The sequence below is a fragment of the Fusarium redolens genome (genome assembly GCF_020744475.1).
Source record: "Fusarium redolens strain MPI-CAGE-AT-0023 chromosome Unknown BKA55scaffold_5, whole genome shotgun sequence".
In the NCBI taxonomy this organism is placed as follows: domain Eukaryota; kingdom Fungi; phylum Ascomycota; class Sordariomycetes; order Hypocreales; family Nectriaceae; genus Fusarium; species Fusarium redolens.
The window spans coordinates 1,608,623-1,619,682 of record NW_025763668.1 but is presented as its reverse complement, the minus strand read 5'-3'; the positions used below and the strand labels follow the sequence as shown (position 1 = coordinate 1,619,682).

At 46.2% G+C, this 11,060-nt stretch overlaps 3 protein-coding genes across 3 annotated transcripts; 2 read left to right on the top strand and 1 right to left on the bottom strand.

The window, feature by feature from the left end:
• Positions 1-787: 787 nt before the first annotated feature.
• BKA55DRAFT_724567 (uncharacterized protein) lies at positions 788-2,294 on the top strand (the record flags this gene model as incomplete). Its single annotated transcript, XM_046201083.1, has 5 exons — positions 788-989; positions 1,055-1,449; positions 1,497-1,993; positions 2,052-2,175; positions 2,289-2,294. 5 exons carry the CDS (start codon positions 788-790, stop codon positions 2,292-2,294), a joined length of 1,224 nt encoding a protein of 407 aa, XP_046052158.1.
• A 695-nt stretch (positions 2,295-2,989) lies between these two features.
• Positions 2,990-7,865, top strand: BKA55DRAFT_505982 (ankyrin repeat-containing domain protein; the record flags this gene model as incomplete). The annotated part of the gene is made up of 7 exons (XM_046187232.1): positions 2,990-3,401; positions 3,437-3,499; positions 3,565-3,735; positions 3,785-3,809; positions 3,877-4,410; positions 4,464-6,697; positions 6,751-7,865. The coding sequence occupies 7 exons, from the start codon at positions 2,990-2,992 to the stop codon at positions 7,863-7,865; spliced, it is 4,554 nt and encodes a 1,517-aa protein (XP_046052157.1).
• Positions 7,866-8,962: 1,097 nt separating this feature from the next.
• On the bottom strand, positions 8,963-10,237 carry BKA55DRAFT_506018 (uncharacterized protein; the record flags this gene model as incomplete). Its single annotated transcript, XM_046187234.1, has 1 exon — positions 8,963-10,237. One exon carries the CDS (start codon positions 10,235-10,237, stop codon positions 8,963-8,965), a length of 1,275 nt encoding a protein of 424 aa, XP_046052156.1.
• Between the last annotated feature and the right edge of the window lie 823 nt (positions 10,238-11,060).

The window sequence follows — 11,060 nt, the reverse complement described above, 5'->3', positions numbered from 1 at the left end:
GATGCGCGGTTCATGCCAAGCTTTTATGCCACGACGGGCTCTACATGCATTAGCTGCGGCATACTTTCCGCTACTGTAGCTTCACCAGAGGGGGTTTAAGAGGCGTGGACTCCGCCACCAGGCCATTAAAACAATAAAAGATTTAAGGAAAATATAATTTATTTATTAAAAAGCAATAGAACCCCCGATTTGGGTCACGAGACTGGTAGAATAACTATGCCTTAAGGCGCATGAATTCCAACAATGTAACCCTTTTAGATAGGAATTTTCGGAAGGAGGGAGCGAATATAGAATTCGCTTTACCAGGCCTTCTGTGAGGTGATCTGATCATATTCCACTCCCTGTATATAAGCTAACTCGATGAGGCTAATAAACGTTAGCTGGGGGCTCAGCTGGCCCTGATAGCAACCCATGCATTACAATACATTGCACAGACATAAGGGGGTAAAAAAGCCACTCAAGCCTTGAAGTCGTCGTAATCGTAGGTGCCGAAGTCCAGGAAGTGTCCCCCTGTAGCAGCGAGGTTCTCAATCTCCAATGATGCTACTTGTCTCTTTGGAATCTAGCGTATAACCTAGGCGGTCAAAGAGGCTGCAGAGAACCTTTATGGTTCCTAAAGGGTACGCTCAAATACATTAGGGGGCTGTTACATTTATCTCTTGGTATATCAAGATGTTAACCCTCTGGGTCAAAAGGCAAAGCAATAAATTATTCCCTGCGGCCTTCTACACAATCTGTTTACTTTTTAATCGCTTTTCCCCTTCTTTCTATTGCCTTAGTTTCTACTATGACTTGCAAATATGTTATGCATAGCGTCTTTCTTCGCCCACCACGTCGCATACGACTTTTCGCCTTCATGTTATTCTTTGTTGCAGCAATATGGCCCTTTACAATCAAATTACCTTCACCTTACTCTCTCAAAAAGGATATCGCGGGGGACTATCCATTAATTTATAGGTATGTTCATTCGTTCAACGGCACGGGAGGTGGTAAGTCGGACATTCCAGGATCGTACGCCGTAAGAAATGCTCATAATGCTAACACTGGAATTAAGCATGGCATATCCCTCCATATTGGGCTGATGTGCACGGTAAACAACCGCAAAACATCCTCGATGCTGCTCGAATAGCCTCCCAGAGCGCTTTATCAACGCGAGAGAGACAAATACCCTTCTCCAATATTCCATTACTCGTCCACCAAACTTGGAAAACGACGGCGGCCGATGGTTGGAATCCCAAAATACTGCCTTGGGTTGAATTGTGGCTGGAGGACTCAATTGAAGTTGAACGCGGACCGGCGATGGCATACTTCTTCTGGGATGATACAGGGATGCGTGCGTTAGTGAAAGAATTTGAGAAAGACTTCCTTGAGCGCTATGACTCGCTCCTAACACCAGTTGAGCAAAGCGATGTATTTCGCATTTTAGTATGTAAACACTTTGGTGGAATAGTAAGTATACCCTGAAAATAGTCTAAAGTCCTTTCTAACCAATGTAGTATGGGGATCTCGATACTGAGCTTATACGGCATCCCGCTACCTGGATAAGCCGATCAGATGTGGCTACCTGGACAGACCTGAAAACAGGAAAAGCTTATGGTTACTATAACGATTCGGTAACGCCAGACTATGAAACGCAAGTGGTTAACCTCCTCTGGGGCCTAGAAGCCGATAATAACCCGGAGTCTGATGCATACTGGCGCCAAAGCTATACATATCCTCAACAACTATCACAATGGGCTTTCGCTGCTGCCCCTCAACATCCGGTATTTTTACGATACATGGATAACCTACGCAATTATACCAAAGACAACGAAACAACGGCTCAAAATAGTGACCCGCTTAAGCGAACTGGCCCTGCAGCTGTTACTCTTGCCACAAAGTCCTGGCTAGAGGACCGCGTGGGATTTCGATGGACCAGCTTAACAGGTGTAAAGGATGGGGGTAAATCCAAGTTGGTTGATGATATCCTTATTCTTCCTATAACTGGCTTTCAGTAAGTTCATTTCGCCCTCAGATTAATCTACATTTCGTGGATTGCTGATGTTATAAAGTCCAAATCACGGAAATCGTAACGGCGTTATGGGCAGAAAACCGATAACAGACCCTGAGGCGAGATTATGTCATCACGGCACGGGATTGTGGAAACATTTCAATGTAGTAGGGGAGTATGGAAAGGTTTGTCGAAGACTTTTTGGTCTTTGTAGGGATTGGCCAAGAATGACAGGATAAAGGAGTTTTAACCCTAGTTTATATAACTGTTATTTCACCGATTTTACTATTAATTTCAGATATAAAGTTTAGGCAGGTTATATACCCTATTACGTTGTCCTCTTCCAAGTGAAAGAGAAAGACAGGGTAATGGCCCAATCAAGACGTGTAAAAGCCCTTTTTCATTTGAATCTAGAGCTGCAATAATTATGTAGTGAGTTTTAGTAAACGATAGTAATGAATGTTGTTAAGGTCTAGGGTGGTCAAGTTGTTGAACTCGACAAGGGTCAGCTGACGGAAACGCGACGCATTTCGCGTTTTAAGTTTTCTGATTTCATGAGTGCGGTATGAGAAATGACGCAGTGCATTTCCATCGTAGAAAATATAGGGCAAAAATGCTAGATGGTGATTAGTCAAGAACAGGAAACGCGATGCGTCTCTGATGTTAATGCTTAAGTAGATATGCCTCTTACAACAGTTACAGTTGCTTTAATCAGCGGGGAAAAAAGGGAGTATAAACAATATCTTTTTCAGCTCTGGCTTGAAATAACATATCCCATTCACTATCACAAGACCCATCCATGCCATTAGCTATTTTTATCGAGGCTGATTACATATGTAACTCTGTAGCCAGTAAGAGGTCTTCAAATAAGCCAACGGCAATTTTAGTTCCGTGCAAGTAAGACAACCTTTTCAGCTGAATTAAAACCCCTCGCAGCTGATTATCATCAAGAGGCAGCCAAAACCTCAACTCAAACGTGAGTACAACGGCAGAACTAAAATGGCCGAAGTCCTCGGTATCGCATCCGGCGCCGCGGGCCTCCTAAGTCTTGCGATAGAAGTGACCAAGCTCAGTTATACCTACATCGCCAGTGTTCGAGGCGCGCCTAAATCATTAACCTCTTACATTGGGGAGCTTGCAACGCTCACCTCGGTTCTTTTACAGCTCGACGACCTCATCCAGTCTAAAAAGATCAACAGCCAGAATAGCCAGATTCTCAGCAAGGCTTTAAACGACTGCAAACAGGAAGTAGAATACCTGAGGGCAAAGCTGGAGAGAAAAGTGTCATATGGCAGAATCAAAGCCAAGGTGGCCGCTCTGGCTTGGCCCTTATCAGAATCGGAGTTGCAGGACAAAGTAAACATGCTGCATCGCTACAACGGCATCTTCTCATCTGCCTTACAAGCCGATAGTTTATAGGTCGCTCGACTGGTGTATGTATCTTAGCTAATCATTTGCAAAGAACCATTGCAATTGCCACGAACAAAGAACTGCAAGACTTCAGGCACAGTAAGTCTTTTCAACAAATTCCTCTTTCTATCTAGTGGACAAGGTACCATAATGTGTATCCATAGGTACCGAAACAAAGGAAATCATTGCCTGGTATAAGTCGGATGTCGCAATTGAGGTTTCAACCTCTCACCTGGAGGATTACTGTCCCTCTACATGGCAAACATTTCTATCAGGCCACGTCTATCATTCTTGGCGCAGTGGCTCAACACCTGTCGTTTGGGCATATAGACAACGTCAGTTTCTCTTCCTCTCTTGACATTCTGGATACTGAATAAATTCTAGCTGGTGCTGGGAAAACAGTATTGGCGTAAGAATTCCACCCAATGGTAATGCATGAGTTAGCGACTCGGTGATACTAACTCCATTGATAACAGTGCACTCGTTCTCCAAGATATCAAGTCTGGTAATTTACCTGGTACAGCCATCGCCTCACACTTTTTCAGCAGCAACAGACCCAAGGAGTCTGTGGGCAATGTCCTCCGCAACCTGATCGCCCAAGCACTCCGCGGCTGCCCTGTCATCCCTCAAGAGGCATTGGCCCTGTATGAGAAGGGGTCCCAGAATCTAATGATGACCGATCTGATCAATGTTCTTGAGGCGATTGCTAAATCAATGACCATTTGTATCATCCTTAATGGACTTGACGAGTGTCCATTTCTTCCTAAGCTTTTCAACATCCTGTCGACATTGCAGGAGCTAGGAGTCAGACTTTTCGCAACAGCTCGCGATCTGCCAAAGATTAGAAAACATTTTAAGAAGAAGCCAAGCGTGGAAGTTTCTGCCACAAGTCAAGACTTAGATCTTTACGTTAATCACCGATTAAAGCATGGAGAAGTTGATGTCGAGTTAATCGGAACAATATTGAAATCAGATCTTGTGTCTGCGATTGAGAAGAAGACAGCCGGGTCGTAAGTTCAATCAGGAGACATCTGGTATACCGATAGACTGACAGGTTTGATAGGTTCCTTCTTGCTCGGCTCATCATGGATCACATCACTAGCCTGCTCACTATCAAGGACATACGAAAAGCCTTGATATCGTTACCCGCTAATTACGATGAGGCTTACCTAGGCACATTTGACCGTATAGTCAAGCAAGCCCCTGGTCTAAGGGACCTCGCCTTGCGATCATTAAATTTCATTTGTTATGTCAAGGAGCCTTTACGAATAGTTGAACTGCAGCATTGCCTCGCTATCGAGGAAGGCATGCTCGAAATCGATCCTGAGGATCTTCAAACTCCTAAAACTATCATCTCATCTTGCCTTGGACTACTTGTCGTTTCAGGATCAGAAAGAATTGTGGAATTCGTACACTCGACTGCGCGAAGGTTCCTCCAGAGTCGACCAGAAGGAATGGATAAGCGCCCCCATCTGACAATTGTTCGCAGTTGCATCTCGTACATGTCAACAAATGAGATGCGCCAGGGCCGCTGTACATCCCACGAGGAGATCACCCAACGTTGTCAGAAGCAGCCGTTCCTACATTATGCAGCGAACTTCTACGGCTACCATGCTCAAGAAGTTGAAGGAGAATGCTTCGACCAGCTTTCGGAGTTTTTAGAGGACGATGTCCTTCGGGAGAGCTCTTGGCAACTTTTGAACTTCAAAGCTCATCTCGATACTTCCGTCTCCGAATCTGTGTTCGACTCTAGTCCCAGAAATGTACTTGCTCTACACGTTGCCGCATTCTGGGCTTTTTATAAGTATGTTGTCAATAGCTTGGACGACACACAGCCGGGAACTCCGAGCACTAAGATGCAGAATCTAAATAAGGCTGACTCTCATGGATGGACACCTTTGCACTGGGCCGTGTCCATGGGTCACAACAGCATGGTTGAAATTCTTCTCATATCAGGAGCCAGTCCTGATCTTCCGGATCTTGCAGGATGGACGCCAACATTCTGGGCAGCCTTTAAGGGCCATGCGGATATTATTGAAATGCTGTGGCGGTATGACATAGCTCCATTTCGGTGCGATATCAAAGGACTTACTCCACTTCACTGGGCAATATGCGCGGGTCGAACCGAAATCGTCAACCGGCTTTTAAAAGTCAAAACACGTTTTGGACAGTACCAAAAGTCGGTAGTAACCTCACTCCCCTCATTGGAAGACTTGACAATTTCAAGAGCTCGTGCCATGACAACTAAGGCAAATCAAAGTCCTTTCAAATTCTATTCAGAAGGTACAGACATCGAAATGTTTTCCGCCATCTTCAACGCCCTAAAGCAGAGCTTTCGTGAGAAAACAAACAAACCTCGCGAAAGAAGCAGCGGCTATTACACAATTGATCCGTTTCTTTATGGACCCTTTGGACGAAGCCTCAAGGCTGATAATGGCAGAAGAGCAAGACCAGACCGTGACTACCAGTGGGGTAAGCCGGATGTTGATTTTCTTCAGTTTGTGGATCAACTGATGATTCACGCTACGCGGTCACAGAACCTGCCTATCATCAAACTGGTGTTTGATCTGAAACTTGTGAAAGCTTCTGGTATTGATAGCCTTGCTCTTCTTCACGAAGCGGCAGCATCTGGTTGGGTCGAGGGTATGTCTGCCTTGATCGACCTTGGGGCAGATGTCAATAATGGGCGAAGAAAGGATGGGAAAACACCTCTTCACGGAGCATGCCTAAACCAACGCGAAGAATCAATCAATCTGTTGTTGGATATTGACAAAGTTGACGTTAATGCTCGAGACAAAGATCGACAAACACCAATCATGGATCTCATGACCGTTTCCTACGAAGAGAAAGGACTCGATCTGTACAGGCTACTGATAGCAAGAGGAGCATCAACATCCATCAAAGACGCGGGAGGGAACTCCCTCATGCATTTCGCTGTGCGGACATGTAATGCTCCGATCGTCCAAATGCTGTGTACGGCCGGGTTAAGCATAGAATCTCCAAACAAAAGTGGCCAATTACCGTTGCACTGGATGGCTCACTGGAAGTACTTTGAACTGCGGAAGGCTGTCACGCCTGATGAAGCCCAATCCCTGAAGCAAAAGCGACACGATTGCATGAAGCTTGTCTTTAAACTCTCGAGCCCAAGCTCCCTGGATTCTATCTGCGATTGGAAAGATGGAGCAATGCCGTCTAAGCAAACGCCTTTGTCATTAGCTTTATCAAGAGAGAATTGGGATCTTGCAGCCGAGCTACTGAGATATATCAAGCAGCCCGGGAATATGAGTTACTTGCTGGGTAAGGATGATTAATTTCGGCTACAGTCAGTAAGATACTAATGACGTGGATAGATGCCAAGACTCACATTATACACGAACTTTGTACGGTGTCGAAAAGACGTGCCTCAGTCTCAACGCCCAGAAGCCATGATCGAACGATGCTGTATTATGAATTCCAGCCGCTTTCCCTGTATGATTGGACTTGTCTGCTTCAATCTTTTCTTGACGCCGGAGCTGATATCAATGGAGTTAATTGGAAAGGGGAAACGCCCCTGCAGCTTTGCGTACAGAGGGCAGCTAGCATACAAGTCATTGATACCCTGCTCAAACTAGGAGCCAATCCCTACCAGGCAACGGAAGATGGGCTAGATTGCTTCCAGCTTGCATTGCTGTGTTGCGACGCAGCAGGTAGTTGGGAGATAATGCGCTGTCTTCGAACTTACGCGAACACTCATCCAGAGCCAGCACATTATTTCTGCCAAGGAGGTTTCCTGATTGCCTCCGATATTCCCATAGATAATGAGGAAACTCGCTACCTTCAAGTCCTCCGCCAGACTAATGCCATCAACTTTAAGACGCGGTCAGGTCGTACGCTTATCTACGAAGCCGCTAGTCGGGGTAACACACACTTGGTAGAAAGGTTACTGGACCATGATGCTTATGCGCATTATATCGATGACTTTGGTAGTTCCGCACTGCATGCAGCTGCGAAGAAGCAAGCTCCAACAACGGTAGCTGCCCTACTTCAGGCTGGAGCAGACGTCCATCAAGTTTCTTTCAACGAGTTTGGCTCAACAGTTAGAGGTACACCGTTACATGTTTGTCTCGAGGCCTGCAGTGGAAGCCAAGTAACGAGTGAGACAATCGAAGTTGTCCGCATCTTGCTGGGTTATGGTGCTGACCCTAATTATGCGGTGGTCAGGGACGATTACACAGAGACGAGCCTCTCACTCCTTCTAAAGGCACTACGCCGGTCAATAGACTACCCCGATCTCGACACGATCACTCCTGAACATTTAGATCAATTGGCACTAGACGTACTGAAACTACTGGTTGATGCGGGAGCACGAGTCGCTGATAGCGCTGATGATATTACAATTGGTGTTGTTGCGAAAATGGAGGGTTATGAATCGCTATGGGAGGAAATGAGATCGCAATTAATGCCTAACCAGGTCATAGACCCTTAGGTCTGGGTACTGAGTGATGGGAGCCTGGGCGACTGCCCGGGGAGGTTGGGCGTGATTACCAGTGATAATGAGAGGATTGGTGATGATACCTGCAGGAATATCAGAGACTACTATAGCACCACCATGGAGCTAACTGGACCAAAACACTGTGCATTACCGGCCGTTTCGAGTCAGGGGGCGTTATTCCATCCTTGATGCCTGATGGCTTTTGGCATTGTGAATGGCTATGGCGGGGCTTTGATTGCAGCAGTAAAAAGATCAGCAACCCCCAATTGTCAAACCAAAAGGGCAGGTACACAAGGATAAATGGCAGCATTGTGCTGATCGTATTGTTTCTAGTGCGGGCTACGCCAGCATCTTTCTTGAAGCATACGGCTGACTTAGCAGGTAAAGCTATTTCCTACCGCTCGTTAATCACAACCATGCCTGATATAGGGTTAGGGTGATCACTTGCATAATTTGTCCCTTGGCATGGAACCTGAATTCTACGAAATTGTGAACACGTAGGAGAATTCGGGTCGCGGATATCGAAATCGAATGGAACGGTATGGTCCATCGTCGTTTTGCTGAAGATTGTCCTCTTTAGAGTGGGGTATACATGCAAAGCCTCCAAATACAGGAGGTCATAGAGATCAAGACAGCCTATCAAACATAGGAACTGCTACTGGCAATAGGGAAAGCGATGATAATGCTTTAAGAGGAGGGAAGACATTGGTCAACAAACATGTCAAAGATTGGAAGATGGGAATATCCGAAAGCTTTGAAAAGGAGCGGGGTAGTCAAGTTTGACGTGTTCCAACCACGCCAATTCTATGACATATATACACCAACTCAAATGAGACCACTCTATTATTCAGCACAATAAGCAGAAGAACCCTTTCAGTAAACAGCCTGCCACTTTTCTTTTTCATTTATCCAAAACATTATGCATTTAAAACACAGTAAGCAGGTTTCTGTAAAGAAGTTCTTATAGACGAGAGGAGAGTATGGAACTAAGCGTTATAAAGTATTGACAGTTTCACAGTTCAATGCATTCATTTGTTAGACCTCTTGCATAGTCAAGATGGTCAATATTAATGCAAATTCTCCTCGGACTGCTAGCCCAGTTTTGTCCTGTCATTACTAATGCAGTTGCGCAACGTCCACCCCAATAAACCAAGGACAAGCTTAAGCCGACTTTCAGAGTCATAAGAAGCAGGATCTGCAGCATCTAGTGCCTCTTTGGCAGTCTCCGGAAGTATAATCACTTTCTGGTTGACGTATCTTTTCACCTGCTTTGCGACCTGCCCGGTGACTGTGACCTCCCTGTCCCAGCCATTAGCTACCATCGCACCCCATGGCCCAAGGTCGAGACATGTACCGTATCCAGGCTGGGAATACGGAAGAGTTGGCTCGCCGAGGAGGTCTGCTGCTGCGTTGTGTCCTGAGAAACGGCCCAAGACAACGGCGTGTTGGCATGACGGCATGGTAACATTGCCTTTTGTATCAGTAGCGGCATGGGCGGCGTCACCGGTAGCAAAGACGTGATAACAACCGGGAACACGGAGATCTTGGTCGACGTAAAGTCTGAAGAGCATGTCCTTCTTCCCAGGAATTTGCTGAGTCAGGGACGTTGCTCGCACGCCAGCGGTCCAGATGACAGTCATTGCTTCAATCCGCTCTGCAGACGAAAGATTGACTCCATTTGAGTCAACTAAAGTAACGGAAGCATTGAGCTTGAGTTCAACACCGAGACTTTCTAGAGCTTTCATGATGGTAGGACGAGGACCCTCTCCAAGCTCGGGACCAACATCTGGAGCACTTTCAACAAGAACAATGCGGGGGTTCTCAATGTGCTTGAGCATGTTTGGTAGCTCTGTTGCAATTTCAATGCCCGAGAAGCCACCGCCGCACACAACCACGGTGTTGCGGGCTTTGCTGACGGGAAGGGACTCCAGATTCTTGATATGAGACTCAAGCTTAGTGGCAGCTGCGATTGAATCAATATCAAAGGCATACTTTTCAAGACCAGTGACACTCTTGGGTCGCGCCACTGCGCTTCCGGCTGCAAGAACAAGCCGATCGTAACGAACATCAGATTCGTCACCAGACGGAGATTTGACATGGACCGTCTGCGAGTTCGTGTCGATTGTCTCGACGGTGCCTTGGAAGAACCCGATACCAGCAGATGTAAAAAGCGGTGCGAGGGGTTGTTTCATCTTTGAGGGATTAGGCTCGTATAGACGTGGGCGGAGAGTCAGCGATGGTTCGGGGGCGATGACGAGAACCTCAATGTCTTGCTCTTTGTTCTTGAGAGTGATGAGACGTTTGGCTGAGAGGGCGCTCCAAACTCCGGCGAAACCGGCCCCTATAATGACAATCTTGCTTGGCATGTTTGTCTTGGATCTGGTGTATTGGAGTGGTTTCAAGACTGGTACACTCTGGGTACATATGTTAAGAAAGGCTGGTCTTGGGCTCTACTGTAAAGTTGATTGTATCATTATATTCACCATGGCAGCCTCTCTGGCCTCTTTATACCAAGCGGAATTATATCTTATATGTCAATCGGTAAGAGTAATCCCCCCCAGCTGTCACTGATTACCCTCGCCGTTCCCTTGGACATCTGTCGCTGGCTTTCAGGATAGCGGATACCCGGCCTCCGAAACTATTACCCGAATACCCGAGAGCTACTCCACCCGGACCTCCGGTACATGGACGTACATTAGAGTTAATTTGTATAAGACTTGAAGGTTCTTATTCTCGATCGCCTTGGTTAGTTCAAGGAGGCTGTCGGAGCGCGAGCCCTGTGAGACCAATCTTTCGCTCATGTTGAAGAGTCTGGTGTTTTTGAATGGCTTAGCGGTTGGTGATTTAGACGTTACACAAAACTGAATCCTCCATGTATTGGCTGGTATTTATGCCCGTGTGCTATCAATCATTTACACCTTTCAACTACGGCCTGGCTCTACGGAGAGGGATGTTGAGTCTTCATACTAAGACTTAATAGATTTTGCAAGGTGAATACAGAAGATATCCGGGCGAACAGGTGTACGTGAAAATTCCTCATATCACGTCTGATCACGACGGAAAGAATGTTCGAGGGACTTAAAATGCTATTGTGCTTGGGTCTGAGGTAACAATGAAACGCACGCGATAATCATTATCTATCGATCTACCCTCCTTTGCACCTAATAGTATCGCATTTTGAGTGCCAAT